This window comes from Simochromis diagramma, unplaced genomic scaffold (assembly GCF_900408965.1).
Source record: "Simochromis diagramma unplaced genomic scaffold, fSimDia1.1 OVJJ01000361.1, whole genome shotgun sequence".
NCBI classification, from domain to species: domain Eukaryota; kingdom Metazoa; phylum Chordata; class Actinopteri; order Cichliformes; family Cichlidae; genus Simochromis; species Simochromis diagramma.
This window is the reverse complement of record NW_024386860.1, coordinates 17,901,499-17,922,453: the sequence shown is the minus strand read 5'-3', so window position 1 is coordinate 17,922,453 and position 20,955 is coordinate 17,901,499. Positions and strand designations below refer to the sequence as shown.

The window sequence follows — 20,955 nt, the reverse complement described above, 5'->3', positions numbered from 1 at the left end:
TTCAAATAAGATACAAGTCTGAAACAAAAAACAAGAAAACGCTGGCTCACTGTTAATGTAAAATGTAAAAGTAATGAGGGTCATGCTTCAACACTATCAGCAAACATCAGCAGCAGCCTGCGGGAGACTCTACAAAACCACAGAAAGAATATTATGTAAAAGGTTTTCACTTTTTTTTTTTTGTTAGCAGGCTAATCGTTTATATCTGTGTCATTACAGTCGTTTCGCTCTCCGTGGACCACGTCAGTGTCTTCTTGGGGAAATGCAGTCAGAGTATGCTCAGAGAGAGCAGGATGAAGGAACCAGTGTCAGAGTTTCTGAGAAACGTTCATGTGACAGGGATCATCAAAGGTCAGATGACACTGGCTCTGGTGATTTCTAAGAAAGACATCTTCTCAATCTTTAAATGATGTGAAAATCTGGTGACATGCTCCATTTTTTCTCTTATTAAAACGTCCGGTGCACACTTACTGATATAGCTCCTCACTTTAATAAAACTCCTTCAAATAAAGTTAATGGTTAAAATGGCTTACACACTAATAATATCAAAACTGCGTCATTCACAGTGAAAAAACGTATTTAAACTTATTAGAGGCATAGAGTGATGTCATTGTGACAATCCAATTAAATCTGGCTTCCATCCAATGAGGTCGACACGTCAAAGACTGACAAAAAGACTTAGAAACTATGACCCTTACAAGTGAGGTGTGTACTGCCAGCATATAGAAAGTACCACGTAAAGATTTAGATATGTTAGAATGATCTGCAGGTTGACGTGATAATTAAATCTGTGTTTCTTACTGCCATTGTTTGTGTTGACAATATACAATATTCTTAATATCACGCCACCTTGGACCCATAAATAAACGATCAAGTGTAAATAAAGTGAAATGAGCGTTCAGGCGCGGCCGTCATGGATAACTTGTTTTTATTTGTACGTCCAATGAGTGTTAACAAACCCAACACAGAGGTTAGCATCCAGGTCTACAGCAGGGGGCGCTCAAACACACTAAAGCTCTGAGAACATCGGACAGGAAGGAAACAGCAAAACATCTTCACCTCTGTACAAATGTACACTCAGTCTGTCTGTCCGTCCGTCTGCCAGCAGGTCACAGTTTGAATCCGAGGGCGTCGATGGAGATCCGGCTTCAGGTGGCGTTTTCTTCACCTCTCTATGATTCAAAGTGAAACTTACACAAAACTTTATTACTCTCTGCAACTAGGTAAGCAGCTGTTTGAGCAGATTCAAAGGTTAAGTTAAAACTGGGGTTAAAATGTGCTTTCGAGACTAAACTCACAGTGTGTCATCACTCAAACAAACTCGTCAGTAAGAAAACATGAAGCCAAAGTCCAACGTCACCTCAGACACATTCACTGGGCTTGTAGGAACAAAGGTAATATAAAACAGCGCCACCAGCTGGCTGCAGGGGAACATTCACAGGGGGAGAGATACGCTTTACAAAGCAGTGCCAAATCAGAGTCTCAGTGTGATGGAGGAGAGGGAAATGTACAAAATGAGACCAGCCGCAGTGAAGCAGAGGATCGCTGCCGTGGTCGCCGAGCATGTTTCACATCCCATCCTAGCATCGGCGTTCAGTGCCAGGATGACCAGATTTAGACGAGACGGTGGAGCCTAATCAGCAGAATAAAGACTGGATACAGAAGATGAACATAAGTTCAGAGTCTGAAAAGTGAACCCAATGTGGAAGCAGTTCCCTCTAATGACCAGCAGGGGGCAGCGAGGGCTGGAATAAGAAGCCTGAAGTCTGAAAAGAACTGAGGAAATGAAATCCTACTTGTTATCACCTTCATGATGAATTTATCATTTCACCTGACAAATTAGGTCTTTATGAACACAGCATGATGTCATTTTTTTATGAGAGTTAAAAAGCAGGAGTGTTCAGTTCCCTCGATTTCACAGGGACCAAAGCTGATGTCACGGTACCTACATCCAACTTTTATGTCCAAGATGGAAGATGGAAGTCTGACCTTTGGAGTGGACGCCTGCCATCAGAGCTTTTAAAGACCTCAATAAATCAACAATGACTGTGTCAAAACGCTGAATTAGTCTTTTATAAACAAGCCTTAATTAGTTTTGAATGCGTGTACTGAACAGCCCTTACACACATTACTTGGTGGACTTTTGTCACATGACAGTAAAGTGCTTTTCTGTAGAATGTGGACTGTTGCATTTCAGGATATTCAGCGTTTTCCAGCAAGAGTCGTAAGCAACAAAAGCTACATCTGATGTTTCTGGTTACGCTACTTTTAGCATCAAAGAGGTAGTCGAACTATAAAGACTTTTTGTACTTTCGACGGTCAGCTGAATTCTAGTCATTAACTGCTGTATGCTGCAGATTTCATTGCTTTTTAATGTCCTTTCAGGTTTTCAGACTTTATTTTGGTTGTTTTCTTTTCTGAATTGTCACCCAGCTGCCTGAACAGTGTTTAGAGGAGCTGCAGGTTTTAGCACTTCCACATTGGTTTCAGTTTTAAGCCCTGAAGTTCTTATTTACCTCCCATCATTTAAAGCGAGTGTTATCCTCATCGTAACTACAGCACTCCTGTGGTAAACTAGCTTCTCTTTTAGTTTTAGTTCTGAAGATAGAACAGCTGAAACATCATCAGGCACCACAGCCGCCCTCTGCGTCACTCGCAGCCTAAATTAGAGGAATGCATTCATGTTACAAACAAGTATTTTACATAATCTTTCAGTCTTCAAGAGCAGGAGCTGATTTCACACGATCTAGGGTCAGTCAGGAGGTTCTGACGGTCCTGAATCCCCGTTGAAACGAGGCCGAGTGCACTTCCTCCGGGGTCGGGTGCGGTCGTACGATCTGCTGCAGGAGCGGTGGGTGAAAATGATCTGCAGGCAGAAGCACGCTGCTGTCTGACAACAGCAACTATCCTGCAAATGGAACCTTGACTGAGCGTCGCAGCGATTCTTTGCAGCAGTGTTTGGGTCCTCCAGAGGAGCAATCGTTACTTGGATATATTCAGCGTTTCAGTTTATATGCAGTATTTTCATCATATTTTCTATCAGAGCTGAAATTTCTTCCTGCCGTGGTGATGTCACAGATCTCAACTCTTCATTTGGAGTGATTTTTTTTTTCTTTTCAGACGGACATGCAATGAACTGCATGGCAACAACAGCAAGAGGGGGAACTTTTTCTTTTTTCTCACATTTCTTTTTTTTCTTTTAATCATATTTGAGCATTCCTTCCCCCGTCGACACACATCGACAGCCAGAGGAGACACGAGAACAGTCTTAGAGATGGACGTCATGGTTTGTTTACTGGCTGTAAAGAGCTGCAGGATTCTTCTTATACTTGCAGATGTAGTTGTGGTAGAGAGATAATAGAGGGAGAGAGTTTACCTATGATCACAACAGTGTGACTGTGTTGTTTTATGTATGTGTGTGTCTGTGTGTGTGTGTATGTGCTGTACACTGAGTCTTTATTTCCCAGTGGCTTCACTGGTGGAGTCCCAGCCAGTGGGTGGTGTCGGCTGGTTTCGGGCGGTGCTCCTCCCTCAGTACTCGCTCAGGTTGTGCCATTTGGAGATCTGCCGGCGGGGGTTTTCGCACACGTCCCTCCAGTGGGAGGCTCCAGAGGGGGAGGGGCTGTGGAGGCCGAGCAGGAGGCGACCCAGGACCTCGTTCTTGGTGGTCCGGTCGAAGTCGACCACCAGGAACTCCACGGAGATCTCGGGCAGAAGCTCGGGCGGGATGTCGTAGATGAAGGACTCATTGAAGACTGGGTTTAGCGTGCACTTCTTCACGTGGGTCTTCTTCTTGGCGATGCGCTTACGGCCATAGAAGACGTTCACCTTCACATAGGGGTCTGAGGACAGAAGGAGAACGGTCTAAGATCAAGCTTCGATGTTTGACAAATATCCTCTTATATCAATATAAGAACAAACAACAATTGCACAGCAGCTCTATAGGATGTTGTTTATCAGGGGGTGTTTGGATATGCGTGGATAGTTTATGAATAAATAAATCAATTCAGGTGTTTTAGGCCAACTCGCTCCATGCTGCATGTGCCAGCCACAACATTGACTGTGCCTCAAAAAACAGAAAAATATCTTCTAAGCAAGTCAGACTGAACGCTGAGCGTCTTCCTGCTCTCTGTCCTGCTTTCTACTCACTGGCTGACAGGCCGGTGATGTCCATCTTGGGGAGGTGTCGAGCCTTCAGGACGACCACGCTGAGGCGATGAGACACCGGCTGGTAGGACAGAGACGCCAGCAGCTCTCCACGACTCTCGCACTAAAATACACAACAGAGGGAACAAAGTTAGCGTTGTATCCGGGTGACTGTTTCTTGTTTTCAGGTTTACTGTGTTTTCTCTCGTCCACTGACGATCCAACATTAAACTGATAAGAGACGGAACAACAGCGAGGCTGTCACTGACACAGACTGAGCAGCTGGCTGCCATGGTAACGCAGAGAGCAGACAACAGGGTCAGTTAGTCACGTATGTAAAGTGCCAGGACCACTGCTGTCAATCATGAGTGCAAACACTAACAGGAAGCTTTAGCCTCATGTGACTTCTAACTCTGTCATTTAAGATGGAAACAACCAAAAACAGACCGAACTGTGAACATGATTTTATATTTATTAGAAACTGAGAACTTTATTGGTTAAGAAAAATGGGCTGGACATCATGTCACTATTATGTTGCTGCTTCCTGCTGCATATGAGAGTCACTAACTGTGACTTCAGCTGTATACAAATACAGTACATCAGAAACGTCTTGATGCATCTCAGTCATCCAGGAAAGTAAATGGCCTGTATTTGTACAGCGCTTTACTAGTGCCTAAGGACCCCAAAGCGCTTTACACATCCAGTCACACACACATTCACACACACATTCACACACACATTCACACACACGTAGCGTTTTCAGTGGGAGAAACGTTTCGTCACTCATCCAGGTGACGTCTCAGTCAGCTGAGACTGAAGACGTCACCTGGATGAGTGACGAAACGTTTCTCTGAAAACATCCAGATGAACAGACTCAACTTTTGGAGATTACATCAGAAACATATTTATATGAGGGCACTGTTTCAGTGCTGATCTGGGATCAGACTAGAAGTCTGTTCCACGACTGTTTCAAATACAACTACTATTAGTTTTATTACAGCTGCAGCAAAGCCTCGCTCACCTGCATGTTCCTCTTGGTGATCTGCTGGCTCAGGTGGACTCGGCCCGTGCTCGGGTCCACGCCCTTCAGCGGCACCACTGCCTCCCCGATGACATCATCGCGGGCAAAGCGGTCAAAGCTGAGGACCAGGAAGTGCAGGGTGAGCTCAGGCAGCGAGCTGTAGGCCACGCCGTAGAAAGTGAAGGTCTCATCAAACAGCGGGTCCAGGGTCTTCCTCAGGACGCGGGTCTTGACGCGGTGCTTCTTCTCGGGGAGGATGGTCATCTTCACGTAGGGGTCTGAACTACCTGCCTGCTCGTCCATGGCGGGGAGGCCCCGGGCGCCGACGATGGTCACTACCAGAGCCTTCTTGGGGAAGTTGTAGTCGACGGTGAGGCTGATGGAGCCCAGGCTGGGCTCGGGCTCTGGCTCCGAGGAGGCAGGGGTAAAGGGGGACGCCGTCTTACTGCTGGTCTGGCTGCTGCTGGCTGAGCTGCTGTCCAGGCAGCAGTAGTCAGCACGGACCGGTAAAGCCCGCTCCAGCCGACCCTGGCCGTGGGCGGCGTCTGCGCCGGCAGGAGGGACCAGGTGACTCATCTGCAGCTGACCGGGGACATCCAGGATGTTGTTCTCAGCGTCCACAAGCACCATCCCCCTCCCGGCGGTGCCCGCTGTGGTGCAGCCTCGCTCTCCGTCACGGTCGGAACGGTCGGCACGCCGGATGCCGCGCACGATCCTTTTGCTGCTGCTGAGGGATTCTGGGTAAATGCTGATCCCCTTTAGCATGTGGATGAACTTGTAGGGCGGATCCTCCGAGTCATAGTAACGGTCCCCGTGCAGCTTGTAGCGCCCAGAGATTCGGAGGTAACGGCGCTGACAGAAGGACCAGAGCAGCACCAGAACCACCACGACCAAAACCAAAACACCAGCCCCCAGGAAGCCCGCCAGCACCGGAGACATGGCTGCGAGAGAGAGAGCGACAGTGGAGTGAGTCAGACACAACAGGCTGCTGTTCAGTCAACACACAAACACGCAGTTTATCCCAGCGTGACGCCATTTGTAACCCTGAAGTCTGCCATCCGCCGCACAGCAGGGTCCAGGACTTTCAGAATAATCCCTCACTGGGAGAACAAACTGCAGTTATCAGGAGGACAAATAATTAAAAACACTAAACCGAGTAACCAAATAGAACCGAACGCTTTGCCCAATTAACATCTGTTTGTGGGCGGAGCCAAGAGGACTTTTGAATATCGAGTAATCGGATACGAAGTAGTCGTCTTATTAATCAGCAACAGTAAATATTCAAAACAAATCTTAAATGAACTGTTAATTTTTTCCATTTTAGAAATCGCAGTACTTTGAGTGGTTTACATGACGTGCCAGCGTAACGCTTGTAGTGTGTTTATGTTTATTTTCTCAAGTGCAAAAATAATTAAATAATAAAAACAGTAATTAAATATAAAATGAGACAGAAAATAGTCTTTACTCTGTATTTTGGGAGGCGTATCACTGCCTCGTGTATGATGTAGCTTTACTGTCTTCATGTGTGAGTCCTTGTGTGTGTGAGATTTAAAGGAGCATGTGATGACTGCAACAGTGTGTAAAACACACGTTGAGACGGTGTGGATGTTAATAATTAATGTTAATAATACTTCAGTGTTGCACTGACCCATTTGTGTTTTTACTTTATTGACTTAGATTTTATAGAAATGATAATCTGCAGCGTAGTGCCCCCCGTGCCCTCCTTTAGACTCTCCCCTGCTCGCTTCAGGTTCACTGACAGGAAGTAAGAAAGCTGCCGTCTGACTTCAGCTGCCCGATTTGAAGCTAAGTCAAGCTACGTTAACAGTTGGTCTGCAGACGCACGCTTTTATTTTAACTTCTGTAGTTAGCTAGTTAGTTATTTGGTGAATCGCTGCGGTCCTCACAGAGACCGTCAGTGTTTCCCTTCCATATAATCCAAATCTAAGAGGTGGAGATATTCGAGCACTGGGACCACCAGAGAGCGCAGACTGTAGCATCCTACAGCAGCTAGGGCAGCGCAGTCGGTGACAGCATATTTAAAAACAGTAACACAGAGTGAAGTCACCACATCGACTCTCCGAGGATCTCATTAGAAACATCTGAGGACTGGGCGGAGGGAGAGCAGAGAGGCGGGGTTTGTGGAGCTCTTTGTTTGCTGGGTATAAAAGAGTATTGTTGTGAGTCACACAAGGGCACACTGATGCTACGCACACACACACACACACACACAGTAGTTTTCCCAGAGAAACTGCACTGATGTACTGACTTGGTATTCACTGAATGCTGAGGTAGAATTCTGTGTGCTACCCGGCAGCTAAAGCAAAACGCAGCGAGCTGTAGCTTCAATATGTCGGTGATCAGGCCGGACGCAAAGCATCCACAGAGAGAGGACGCAGTTAGTAAATGTCCATCCCAGAAAACTAGTGCGAGAAAAACCTTTTCAATTGATCCACTGAGTCACTGGGATTCTTGGAAAGCTGCAGGGAGCTCGTGTTTCTGCCACTTTACACACTGTTCTCTGAAAGTCCTCATGTCCCAGAATCTCTCCACCCCAGGTGGAGGATGCAACGTTAGCAGAGTGTACTCCACCTCTCATTGGAAGGCTCCAGACTCCTAAACACTTCCACACAGCCTGAAGCAGCCCCGTAGCGCGAGGCTGCCCTTGGCATTTCCACAGCAGCCAAAACATGAAAAGCAACCTCGCTGAATGAAATAAACACACAACCGCAGAACAAAAGCCAAAGAGAGGTGAAAAAACACACAAGAGCAAGAGCAGAACTGAGGTGAAGAACTCCATCAAATCTAAGAAGCTTCATTAGTAAAATCTATTTACTGCAACTTCACCAACATCTGCTACTGTATCTCCATCACAGCTCAGCAGAGCTGCTCCAGAATGAATGACCTACTTTGTTTGGCTCCTATAGGCTTTAAATTGTGATGAGTAACCAATCAGATTCTTCTGCAGGCGGGACACCGCTGCTGGTGACAGAAACGGCTGCGTCAGAACCACATCAGCGCGTTTCAGTCAGATTAAAGGAAACAACGCTAAATAAAATATGAATAAAACAATAAACTGCTCGTGTTGATGAAGTGAACTGTGTGATTAGCTGTGGTTACAGCATTTACAGCTTCACGCAGTCTGTGTGTAAACAGTTTATCTGTGCCTGGCACACTGTGTCACACACTTAAAGCCTCCCTGTTTCCTCTTTGCTGTCAGTGTTTTGACTCATATGCAGGTCTGACGTGTTTCTGCTGACGGACACAGAGTCGCTGCTCAAAGTGTAAAAGCTGCAGAATCAAAGTCCAGAAAATCCTCCTTCCTGTTTGTTCTCGCTTTTCATTCAGACTCCATCAGATGATGTCATGTTTTGGAAAGAGCTGAAAGCAGCTGAGCTCGCTGCCTGGCAACTCTGGGACACACACACACACACACACACATGTTGGGCATTCATATCTTGTGGGGACATCTAATTGACATAATGCTTTCCTGAGCCACTTACCCTAAACTTAACCATAACCCCTCTGCAACCCTGACACTAAAACCACATTTTGAGTCTCAACAATGCCTTCAAACTTGTGGGGACCACGATTTTCGGTCCCTATAAGGGCTGTTGGTCCCCTAAAACTTCCAATTTTTGGTCCCCACAAAGATATGAATACACGCTCCTGCTCACACACACACACTGAGGAGAAGCTCACAGTCTCTGATCTGCTCGGTTTATTCTCAGCAGTTTAAATCATCACTTAATGCGATTTCTCACGGAGTAACCAGTTCATCTGTAACCTGTGTCTGTTCTGACCTTTGTCTCTGACTGATTACACTCGATTAAAGGAAAAAGTGTCCAATAACTCTAATTGATCACATCCAGATATTTACTGACTGGAGGATACGACAGGAAGTCCGTGCTGCATGAGACGTATTCGTTTGTCTGATTGTGGAAAGAAACATAATCACAATTTTTCAGGTTTAATTGTGATTATTTAACATATCGATTCACTTAAGTAAATGCAACGAACTTACTGAATATTAAAGATGTGTCTGCACACTTGAACAATACAGATAATAAATAACACAGTGGGAGTTTTTTTGGCCCAGATGGACACAGAGCGGCGCCTCAGGTGACCTGCAGGAAGTGGGAGCCACGAAGAAAGAGAAAGAGAGCTCCAGTTAATTAACAACTAACGGGCACCTGAGCTGTGCAGCGCTGAGACCCCCTGCTGACAGCTACAGACAGCTGTCTGCACAGCCGTCCTCAGGCTCCCTGCACACAGCTTCTATGTCTGGTATGTGAGGCGCGTCGAGCTCGTTCTAGTTTGTGGGGAACACTGAAAATATCTCTTCATCTTTATTTTAAGGTTGGAGGTGTAACTATATAATTTAAACTGACAATGAACAGAATCTAATGTCTAATATCAAACTCGTCAGTGGGATTCAGACATGATTCAGACATTATGAAAAAATGCAGTAAAGTCCAGAATGTATGGATGCTAACTCTGCACTCTGCACAGCCCTTCAGTGGGCCCAGTGACGCCTGTTGGTTTGATTAATCTGGATTAAATTTGCTGACTAAAGGTTCACTCTGAGTCATCGGAGCTCAACTAAACTGGGGTTCAACATGAACTCTCGCTCTGCAGGGAAGCAGAACAAACCATTCAAGCGCACAGCTTTGTAGCTTTGCAGCTAAAACGAATGCAGAAGGTGATTGATTGTCTTTACGCTCAATAATTTGTTCACATAATCATTGGAAGCCACCATTTCTCCACACCAAAAGCTCTTTTCTAATCAGCACCGTCCTGAGCTGATCCATAACCTCAGCTGATCGGTATGTGGATCAACGAGCTCCTGAATAATACAGTGGATTGATTCAGAAGTCTTAACCTGTCATTTTAAAGCTCCCTCGTTCTGCTTATTCGCAGCTTCTGTCGGTGAAACCAGATCTTTAGGACAGAACTTCCTGTCACATACTATACTAGCCACTTTATTAGGTACACCCATTCAACTGCTTGGAATTGCAAATATGCAAATATGTCCTCAGCCAAACACGCAGGAGCGACTCAGTGCACTTAGGCATGCAGTCAAGACTCTTTGCTGAATGTGGAAGAGTCCACCAAGCACCGCTCCCCTCAAGAACAGGAAGCCGAGGCTATGATCACACAGGTTCACCAAAACTGGACCACAGCAGATCGGCAAGCGTTGTGTGGTGAAATGAAAGGACTGATCCATCCTGACTCAATGGTTCAGCCTGGTGAGGTAAAGGTGTGGTTTGGTTGCACACTTTGGGCTCCTTAACGAAAAAGATCGTTAAAACCCCAAAGCTAACTGAGCACTGTTGGCTGACCTTGTGCATCTCCTTATTACTACCACAGTGGACCATCTGCCGATGGCTGCTTCCGGCAGCACAACAGACCACGTCACAAACTGCAGATCACCTCAAACTGGTTTCTTTAACATGATGGTGACTCCACTGGGCTCAGATCTCAGTCCAGTCGAGCACCTCTGGGATGTGGTGAAGCTGGAGATTCTCATCGTGGACACTGCCGGCAAATCTGCAGCAGCTGTGTGATGATGTCATGTGATCATAGACCAAATGTTGAATGTGTGGCATGACGACTTAGAGCAGCTGTGAAGGTAAAAGGGAGCCCAACCCAGTGCTAGCAAGGTGTGCCTAATAAAGTGGCTGAGTGTCTTCTGGGTGGATGTTCAGGCTCACCACAGACAGAGCTCTTTACTGGGTCCTTTAAACCAGCAAACAACAGAAACCTTCAATATAGATTTTTATCTAACAATGTCAGAAAACTAGGAGCAATTATAATTTTCCACAGAAACACCATCATCCAGTTTTACGATCGCACCACAATCAGCCAATCGATTAACTGCATTTGTCAGCCAGTATATATAAGATGTGGTGTAAGTCTGGATCTTCAGCTCATTTGTATTAAAAGGCGCTTCATCGATGACGTAATCGTCGTTTACTTTATTTTCCTTTCGCTGATCAGCTCCCACGCGACGATTAAACTGATTTAAAAGGTTTTTTCACTCGGAGAGCACAGACATGACGTCACCCATACACACCCCGACTGGCGCGCGCTCACGCACGAGAGCGAGGCAGACCGTGCGTGGGAGCGCCGCGAGAACGCCCTGTTTTTCTCCCCCGCGCGGGCTGCTGTTATTTTTAATTTGTCACCGATGATGCAGAGGCACGCGCGAGGCCTCGTTTAAACCCCACGCACTTTTTTTCCGTGGCAGTGAAATGATGACTTAGAGGACGGTCATCTTTCCCCAACACCGTCCACTCAAACATGGCTGCGGTCACAAAATCACCGTGTGAGCTCATTTGACCGGCCTGGCAGTGGTGCCAGTCACGGGAAGATGACCCGCTCCACCCCTGAAGCATGAAAGGAAAGACTGGATGTGATGGGCTGTGCGGCCGCTTTATTCACCTGCTGCAGGCATCCGTTAAATATGTCACAGCATTTGACCCCAGTACACCCCACAGCCTAACGCAGTGAGGCCATTTAAACACGGTGGATGTGGGTGAGATGGAAAAGATACGAAGACCAAAAGGGCCTGGATCTCACCGTAGGCGGGTCCCAGCTCGCTGATATCCGCCATTTTGTGGATCGGGGCAGGATGCGGTCCTGACCGAGCGGGGAGAAAGAGCGCAGAGATGAGAGGACACCGACTGACTACCGCCCGCTTTTACTTCACATCCATAGAGGAGCGACGGCTGAGAAGAGAATCACCGAAAACAAGCCGCTGATCCGGGAAAGGAAGCCTTCATACATCGGCTGACGGAGGTGTCGTCCGCTCGCTGCGTCGGTCTCCGTGTCGGTGCGCAGTGATGCTCCCGTTAGGATGCAGGGAGTCTGCGCGGAGGAGCTCGCGATGAGGCTGGCCAAAGGTTGTCTAAAAACAAGATGACTCACTCAAAGCAGGATTCCTGCGCCAACGTGTCTCATTGATTTTTTATTGTTGTGGAATCTTTATTTTTTAAAAGGACAAGGACAAAAAGTAAATTCTAAAAGTACATATTATCTTTATTTTTCTTTTTACATATAAATATTAAATAATTAGAAATGTTTAAAATATATATAAATATAAGGAAAAGTACAGATCTTATAAATCTCATAAAACGTTTTTGCTTGCAAATAAGTTTGGCTGCATAATTTTGATGCAGTGTGTGAATGTAAATGTTTATGCTGAATATGTTTGGTGACTTTTTTACTTTTATTTTTGTAAAATCCTTGTTTGAAAAAAACGGAGAAACTTCTTAAATGAATTCTGTGCTGTGTTGCAGAGATGTCAGCTAAGCAGACCTTCCCGTCTTTTATTTATTGCTGACAGAACAGGGTTTCCACATTTTCTTCTTTCATAAAAAAATAATGACTAGCAAAGAAAATAAATTATAAAATTAAAAGAAAAACCACTGGAACAAAAAAGAAGCCAAATCTTCTCCTCAAAAACAAATAAAAAACAAAATAATATGTGGTCAACTGAGGCGTTAAAAATGACAATAAAACTAATAGAAATAAGTTCTGACCTTCGCACTGGTCTCCGTCTCATTCACACAGATGGATTCTGTTTTCTTTCTACTGACTTTAATTTGTCTTGTCTCTAAGAGCAGACCTCCACCTCTCCAGGCTCTCCTCCACCTTCTCCCTACTCTCACTGCAGATCACAGTGTCGTCTGCAAACATCACAGTCCACAGAAGCTCCAACCTGACCTCATCTGTCAGCCTGCTGCAAACAAGAAGAACCCATGTGTCAGTAATGTGAATTATAACAGTTCAGCTTAGCAGGAATTAACATTTTCAGGTCTAGTCAGACATAGTTTATTTATCTGAGATGTGAACCGTGTGACCTCGAGCCTACAGAGCTTTGCTTTCCACATGAGACCTCTCAGATGAGCATAATAACAATAATGATAACAATAAATGGTAAATGATTCTTATACAGCACCTTTCTGCTCTCCTGAATTACTCAGAGAGATTTATACAAACCCTGGCTTCATCGGGTGAGGGCCTCCAGCTCGCACTGGAGCGGTTCGCAGCCGAGTGTGAAGCAGCGGGAATGAGGATCAGCACCTCCAAATCTGAGGCCATGGTTCTCAGCCGGAAAAGGGTGGAGTGCCCACTCCGGGTCGGGGATGAGTTCCTGCCCCAAGTGGAGGAGTTCAAGTATCTCGGGGTCTTGTTCGCGAGTGATGGGAGAAGGGAGCCGGAGATCGACAGACGGATTGGGGCTGCAGCTGCAGTAATGCGGACGCTGCACCGGTCCGTCGTGGTGAAGAGGGAGCTGAGTGTAAAAGCGAAGCTCTCAATTTACCGGTCGATCTACGTCCCTACCCTCACCTATGGCCACGAGCTGTGGGTAGTGACCGAAAGAACGAGATCGCGGATACAAGCGGCAGAAATGAGCTTCCTCCGAAGGGTGGCTGGCCTCTCCCTTAGAGATAGGGTGAGAAGTTCGGCCATCCGGGAGGGGCTCAGAGTAGAGCAGCTGCTGCTCCACATCGAAAGGAGCCAGCTGAGGTGGTTCGGGCATCTGACAAGGATGCCCCCTGGGCGCCTCCTGGGTGAGGTGTTCCAGGCATGTCCCACCGGGAGGAGGCCCCGGGGCAGACCCAGGACACGCTGGAGAGATTATATCTCTCGGCTGGCCTGGGAACGCCTTGGTATTCCCCCGGACAAGCTGGAGGAGGTGGCTGGGGAGAGGGAGGTCTGGGCCTCTTTGCTTAGGCTGCTGCCCCCGCGACCCGGCCCCGGACAAAGCGGATGAAGATGGATGGATGGATGGATGGATTTATACAACGTTTTTCAATTCAATTCAGTTTTATTAATAAAGCGCCAAATCACAGTAACAGTCACCTGACGGTGCTTTATATTGTAAGGTCGACCCTACAATAATAGATACAGAGAAAAACCCAACCATCACATGACCCCCTATGAGCAGCACTTTGGCGACAGAGGGAAGGAAAAACTCCCTTTTAACAGGAAGAAACCTCTGACAGAACCAGGCTCAGGGAGGGGCGGGGCCATCTGCTGTGATTGGTTGAGAAGGAAGACAGGATAAAGACATGCTGTGGAAGAGAGACAGAGATTAATTTCATAAATTCAGTTAGATATTATGCCCCATAACGTAACTTGGATGATACACATTTTTATGTGTGGCAGTACTTGTTGATTATGTGACTACAGAAACAAAAGATCAAAACTAAAATGTAGTAAATTCAAAATGTGTCCATATTCCATATAAAGAAAATGTAAATTTCCGTAGTGAAGATTCAAATATATTTACTACATCATATTTAAAGTAAACTAAAAACACAAAAGAGCCTTTTCCTTTATAATCCGTCTGAAATTTGTGGTTTCCAGAAATGTGAACAGAGTGAGACATCATCACAGCATCCTCATCACTGCGAGGGTCCACTTGGTACTCGCGGGAGCGGAGACCCCGCCCCAGGCTGCGTCATTACAGTGTTAGATAATAAACAGGAAGTGTACTTATATGTCCACAAACCGCTGAAGCAGAATGACAGGAAACAGCTGTACCTGTGTTCTAGGACCAGGTGTGGACCCGGGAACCTGCGGTCCATCTACACCAAGCGTGCAAGACCAAAGCATGAAGGTCACGATGGACCTCTCCCATCCCAGCAACTCTGGTCACTGAGGTCCGGAAGCGTCTGTGCTCCCTTAAGACCAAAACAGAGAGAATGAGGAGGAGCTTCTTTAGTTTTGTTCTCTGTGTTCTCAAATTTGTGCATTTTTATGGCTTTATGAGCTTCTGTTCTTGTTATTTTTGTTACCACTGACATGCGAGTTGGTTCTCATTAGTTCCCTTTTGTGTTCTTGGCCATTGATTAAGTTGTAATTTTGAGTTTAAGTCCCGCCTCCCGAGTCCACATCCTTCCTTTCACACTGCTGATCCATGACGTTCAGTGATTAAACTACAACAGGATGCAACAAAAACTCCTTATGAAACAAATTTGAAACTGCAGAATTAACTGAGTTTAGAAAACTTACTCATTGAGTAGGAGCTGATCAATTTGTATGAGAGCCATCACTGCAGTGTTAAATTAGAAAAGAAAACTCTGTAAAGTAAAATATTTACACCAGAAGAGATAAAAATACAAATTCTTGTCACTGGACACTGAAATCGGTCAACACTGAGACTGTAAAACAAACTCTATAGAGCAGAAAAACTTCAATTTTGAAAACAGTGACATCTGTAACATTTTTCACTTAAAAATGTTTGTTTGTTACTAAGAGAACCTGATAACGACTGTGTGTTGACAGTTCTTCCCACTCTATGCAAGGCCACCTGGGTTGGCTGGTAGACTGTTTACTTGTCTCAGCTGAACTATGGACACGCACACACATGCACTTACACCAGAGGTGTGGACTCGAGTCACATGAGTCACATGACTTGAACTCGAGTCAGACTCGAGTCATTAATTTTATGACTTTAGACTTGACTTGAAAAAATGTTCAAAGACTTGTGACTTTACTCGGACTTTTACACCAGTGACTTGAGACTCGACTCTGACTTGCCTGACATTACTTGAGACTTGCAAAACAATGACTTGGTCCCACCTCTGACTTACACTGATAAGCACTCACACATCCCCCTCCCCTTCCAATGCCTTCGATGCTTGTTGCCTCCTGGGAACACGAGGCGGGTCTGGGCCCGCGCTGGAGAGTCGGTGCAGTGGCAGGATGGCTGCTGTGTTGCCTGGGATTACTCCTCACACACTACCCAACACTGTTGCTGGTCACGTGCTCTATAATGTTGTGCTGTGGACATTTCTGTGCTCTCTGTGCAGAGGAGCTTTTTTGTTTCCTGTTCTCATGCTGTCCTCCCAGAAGCCCAGCATGAGCAGAGGTCTCTTTTTTTCCTCTTGTACTTTCCCATTGTAGTGGACATTTCAGTGTTTTTCTGTAATGCAACCGTTCTCTGACTTGTATCCCCATGTGATGTCTGTGTTGTGCGTGTAAGGTCGGGGGGCGGGTTCATTCCACTGCAGGGCAACCTGCCACTGCATGTGGCGAATAAAAGTTGAACCTGACCTTGAACTTAAGAGTAGCTGGTTTGTTCACTTCTGCATTTCTGAAAATAAACTGAGAGAATTCACAAGTTCATTTCTGATGTAAGAAGCAATTTTCTGCTAAATTAAATTGACGTCAGCATGTTGTTGATGTGCGAGACGAGACTGCATTCAGCTGATCCTGCTGATTTATATACCAGTATAACAGCTGTTTGATACGACTGAGCCACAGTTCAGTAAAAACAGTCCCTAACATTTAGCTCAGCTCGCTTCTTTCAGTGGCAGAGCTCCAGGCCGCTTTTTGAACTGGTCAAACTGGTTTCTCCATGCCAACAAAATGCACAGCAGCTTTTCATTCCTTAATGAAATGCCTCGGCTTTTATAGAGGTGTGGACGTGTTGGGTCATCTGCGTCTGAGAGATTTCAGCAGAGGTGACAAAAGCACAGACATTCTTAAGTTGAAATACAGCAGTACAGATACTCCGTCCAGCCATTCTCCATCCTTTCCAGAGTCGCAGGGGGGCGGGAGCCTATCACAGCTGTCATAGGGCGAGAGGCGGGGTACACCCTGGAAAGGTCTCCACACAGGGACAGACAACCAGTTGCATTCACATTCACACCTTTGGGCAATTTAGAGTTTCCAAGGAACGTAACCTTTGTCCGAACCTCGGTCTTTGGACTGTGGAAGGAAGCCGGAGAACCTGCAGAGAACCCACACAAACTCCACACAGAAAGACTGATGGTGGAACTCAGGACTGTCTTGCTGTGAGGCAACAGTGTCACCGTGCTGTACACATACTCTTTAAAAAAATACTCCAGTACTGATTCAACTTCGTTACTTAAGTAAAACTAAAGAAGCACAGGCTCTGAAATAAGTAAGAAAGTAAAAAGTACTCGCACAGATACCTGAAAGTTGTACTTACTTTTTCACGTCTGCTTATTACAAGACTGACTCTCAGACACTGAACGTTTCAAAATGTTAACACCTTTCAACACGAAATGTAATCAGATTACCATCAGGCAGCTGCATTTTACCTGTTTCAGGTGCAGCAGGAGGGGGAGGAGCCAGTGATAACCTCGGGGTATGTTGAGGAAAAACTGCCGGCGAGCAGGTTTAGCACACAGAGTAACTCTGAGTTCTGTCGTTTCTGGAGCCTCCTCGATCTCAGGATTAACAAACTCTGATTTTTAATTAAACCCGAACGTCCCGAGCGCTGTCTGAGGAGGGCCAGTGAGGTTTGTGTGTTTGCTCTTTGGTTTCCTGATCACGTGCTGTGTCTGCGTCTGGACATGAACACAATTGCTGTGTTCTTTGTGTCCACAGGCTTACAAATGCAGTCCTCTCCCAACAATCTGGACAAAATAACCTCTATGCGCTATTTCATATTTGGGACTATGTGTTTATGGAAAACATATTTTGGATGACACAGATCTTAGTTTCAGCACGTTGTAGTTCGATAACCAGCTTCCCCATTTTGGGCAGTACAAAGATCCTCCCTGATAACGTAACCTTCACGTCATAGTTTGGCTTCTTTCTCTTCTTCTTCGTGCAGGTTTGCAGCCACCATCATGTCAGAGTCCAGACGAAGTGCAGACGATGCGAGGGCCGCCTTTCAGTCCTGCAAAAGTTCTGATCCGAGAGACCGCGTTCAGTTTTACAGCTGCTGGGCCGACAACTACGAGAAGGTCGGTGTGAAGGACCAGAAATGTCTCTATTACTGAACAAGGCTTCCAGTCCCCGCATCATCCTCTAAGGAAGGGGTCCAGTCACAGAGCATTCCTAGAAGCACACACACACACACACATGCGCACATGTACACACATGTACACACAGACACACACACTTCATTTCAAGGGCTCAAAAGTAAGTGGACAAATGAAATGACTGAAAATAAAAAGCTCTTTTCTAATACTTGGTTTGCTCCCAGCTGCTGATAACCATGCTAAAGATGCTCTCTGTCGGCACTTATTTCTCATCAGCTGGGTGGTTTGATGCGCAGATCTTTATAAGCAACCGAAGACATTGTCCCGTTTTAGTTTAGGAGTGTGTCTGTGCTGCAGTCCACTGACAGGATGTTTGGTTTTGCTGATGTTGGACAGGATCACACCCTGATGAGCTACAGAGCACCAAATCTGGCCGTCAGCTGTCTGTCTGATCACTTCACTGGGAATCCTGAAAAAGCTCTGGTTCTGGATGTCGCCTGCGGGTCCGGATGGGTTGCTAGACTGGTGAGAGCAGTTTCCTTCCAGCATTATGAGCCTTGGTCTAAGGTGACACCCCCCCACTGAGCCTCAGCACTGTTTAAACCCCCCCAAAAACAACAACAACTTTTTTAGACAAAAAACAGCTTGAAAAAGAAGAATAATGAACCTGGGAGATGGTTCAGTACAGAGCTAGAAAGTGTTTGTTACAATTACCATTTGGACTTTAAGTAAAAATGTTTGTTTCTAACCTGTTTAAAAGCTTTAACAAAAACATAATCACAGCATCATGACCTAAATGTATTTAATGGCCGTCTAAGGAGCTCGCAAAGAAAAGCGTCTGGACTTCTTTGAGTTTCTTGAAGACGTTTCATCCGAGAAGCTTCTTCAGTTGGATGCAGTTGGTGGAGAGTCCCAGATTTAAGCCCTATGGGAGTGTCCTCGAGAGGGTCACGGGCCCCCTATTGATCCTCTACCTAATCACACGAGCCGAGGTGTGAAAATGGGTGTGGGTCACAATCAGCAGAGGCCTTAGTCAAACCTCTAACATGACAGGAATGTGTGAATACGAAGCGTCTGTGGAGCGAGAGCTGCAGCTGACAGATCCAACCAGCACAAACATCGGTTGTTTCTTGTGTGTTTAGATGTTCGAGATGGGCTTCAGGCACTTTGTGGGAGTGGACGGCAGTGAGGGCATGCTGCAGAAAGCTGAAAAGACCGGCCTCTATCAGGACCTCAAACTGGTCTTACTGGGTCCACAGCCGCTACCTGTACAGTCTGGTGTGACACATACACACCTACCACACATTCATAAATATAGCCCTGTTCTTCTCGTGCTAACTGAAGGGATTTCTCTCTTGGTTCCAGATGTGTTTGATGTGGTGACCATTGTTGGTGCTCTGGATGCTGGCTTTGTTCCAATCAGTGCTGTCAGGGAGCTGTGCCGGGCCGCCAAACCAGGTGACTTTAGCATTTAGCTGAAGGATGTGCATTGTGCAGTCTGGCATCAGCAGCATGGTGGTGCAGCCATGAGCACTTATGCCTCACATCAAGCACGTTCTGAGTAATCAGCTAACATCAGAATAAAAGCCTTATTGTTTAATAAAATTCAAAGTGAATTGTTCTCTTCATTAAAACATTTATTTCTGTAACTCTGTAGCTGCTGTGATCTGAATGATTTGTGCGCTGTGTTCAGGAGGCTTTGTCTGTATGGTGAGAGGGAACCACAGAGGAGCACCGGCAGCGAGCTACAAGAAGGACCTGGAGACAGAGCTGCAACGGATGGAGGAGGAGGGACTGTGGAGTCGAGTAGCAATCCAGGAGGTGGACAGATACATGGAAGACCCGCATCTGAAAATCGAGAGAGATGGAAAGACCGAGGAGGAGGTCGTGTACATCAGCGGGAATGTTTATTTCTACAAGAAATCGGTCGGTCCATAGGGGCATGTGGTGCAGCTGAGTGGGAGGGGAGAAGTGGGTTCAGGGTGTGCTTCCAGGGGAGGGTTAGGGTTACCCACACAACGCAGCTGTTCTCAACACCTGGTAGGATGCCGAGTCCTGACGGGAGAGCAGGTGGCTCTCACATCACCTGCAGTTGTGCTGCTCAGTGACATCATCACGGATGACTTTTTTGAACTGTATCAACGTAAATATGAGACTTCAGGTTTGATGAAGTGTGCATCGTCTCATAGTTCAGGAAAAGACGCTTAAACCACGTGTCACGTGTTTTATTGGTTAAATAAACATTTACTCTGCTTCTCATATCACGAGAGGAACAAACAAAACATGTGTGCGTTTTGTTGTGATAGATTTGCAGTTTCACCTTTTCTCAGCTTTCTCCTTCCTTGTTATCATTGTCCAAACAGGTGTGTGTGTGTGTGTGTGTGTGTGTGTGTGTGTGTGTGTGTGTGTGTGTGTGTGTGTGTGTCAGAATTAAATGATGATTAAATGCCACAACACCAACTAAGGGAATTTCACCCCTAGGAAATATAAGAATGGTGTTCACACAGATTGGTTCGGGTATTAAACCTTTATTAAATATATTTTTGTTAACAACAAAACAAAAGGAGTGTGGAAGAGGACCCACCACCTGAAATGTTCTCGGTCACAAGAACATTAAAAACAATCAGACAAATATGGAAGGACACTCGGCACCAGGCTGGCTGCTCACAGTCACACAGCTACTAAGATTTACTCTCAGCCATACAATATGAAGAAACCACACACACCCTTTTAAAACAAAGAAAATAGCAAGCACACAAGCCAAATAGTGATTTACACTCCACAGGTGAACTGTCGCCTGCACCACTGATGGTCGTGATAACGATTAGTCCTGCGCAAACACGGCGCTCTCTGTGGCGGCTGCAGCAAGTCACCAAAAAAGCTAACACAAGCTAACACAAATAGCAAATGTAGGTAAACAATAAATTTTACTAACATGATTATACTTAAAGAAACTCTTAAAGTTTTATACTCACTGAATTTTTCAACTCCGCGGGAGGATTTGATGTTAGTAACTGTGAGTACAAGAAAACAATT

The 20,955-nt window shown here is 45.8% G+C and overlaps 3 protein-coding genes across 3 annotated transcripts in view; 1 reads left to right on the top strand and 2 right to left on the bottom strand.

Annotated features, from left to right (window-relative positions):
* Positions 1-11,214, bottom strand: part of plin6 (perilipin 6) — a 30,695-nt gene extending 19,481 nt beyond the window's left edge. The window contains exon 1 of the mRNA XM_040031196.1: positions 11,209-11,214. The gene's annotated coding sequence lies outside the window, so the exon portion shown is untranslated. The remainder of the gene's footprint in view (positions 1-11,208) is intronic.
* syt11b (synaptotagmin XIb) lies at positions 912-12,058 on the bottom strand. The gene is made up of 4 exons (XM_040031205.1): positions 11,750-12,058; positions 5,168-6,108; positions 4,150-4,270; positions 912-3,842 (listed from the first exon to the last, which is right to left on the bottom strand). Exons 1-4 carry the CDS (start codon positions 11,781-11,783, stop codon positions 3,532-3,534), a joined length of 1,407 nt encoding a protein of 468 aa, XP_039887139.1. The 5' UTR covers positions 11,784-12,058; the 3' UTR covers positions 912-3,531.
* Positions 12,059-17,295: 5,237 nt separating this feature from the next.
* On the top strand, positions 17,296-20,219 carry LOC120733160 (methyltransferase-like protein 27). Its single transcript, XM_040031241.1, has 6 exons — positions 17,296-17,451; positions 17,769-17,901; positions 18,316-18,444; positions 19,062-19,197; positions 19,285-19,377; positions 19,613-20,219. Exons 2-6 carry the CDS (start codon positions 17,785-17,787, stop codon positions 19,855-19,857), a joined length of 720 nt encoding a protein of 239 aa, XP_039887175.1. The 5' UTR covers positions 17,296-17,451; positions 17,769-17,784; the 3' UTR covers positions 19,858-20,219.
* The last annotated feature ends 736 nt before the right edge of the window (positions 20,220-20,955 follow it).

What these genes read in the sequence shown, in the direction of transcription:
- LOC120733160 (XM_040031241.1), top strand. Translation starts at nt 17,785, where the DNA reads ATGTCAGAGTCCAGACGAAGTGCAGACGATGCGAGGGCCGCCTTTCAG. An exon ending in GGGCCGACAACTACGAGAAG is followed by an intron (nt 17,902 to 18,315) that starts GTCGGTGTGAAG and finishes GATGTTGGACAG; the next exon opens with GATCACACCCTGATGAGCTA. An exon ending in CCGGATGGGTTGCTAGACTG is followed by an intron (nt 18,445 to 19,061) that starts GTGAGAGCAGTT and finishes TTGTGTGTTTAG; the next exon opens with ATGTTCGAGATGGGCTTCAG.
- syt11b (XM_040031205.1), bottom strand. Translation starts at nt 11,783, where the DNA reads ATGGCGGATATCAGCGAGCTGGGACCCGCCTACG. An exon ending in CGAGCTGGGACCCGCCTACG is followed by an intron (nt 6,109 to 11,749) that starts GTGAGATCCAGG and finishes TCTCTCTCGCAG; the next exon opens with CCATGTCTCCGGTGCTGGCG. An exon ending in CATCACCGGCCTGTCAGCCA is followed by an intron (nt 3,843 to 4,149) that starts GTGAGTAGAAAG and finishes TTCTGTCCTCAG; the next exon opens with ACCCCTATGTGAAGGTGAAC.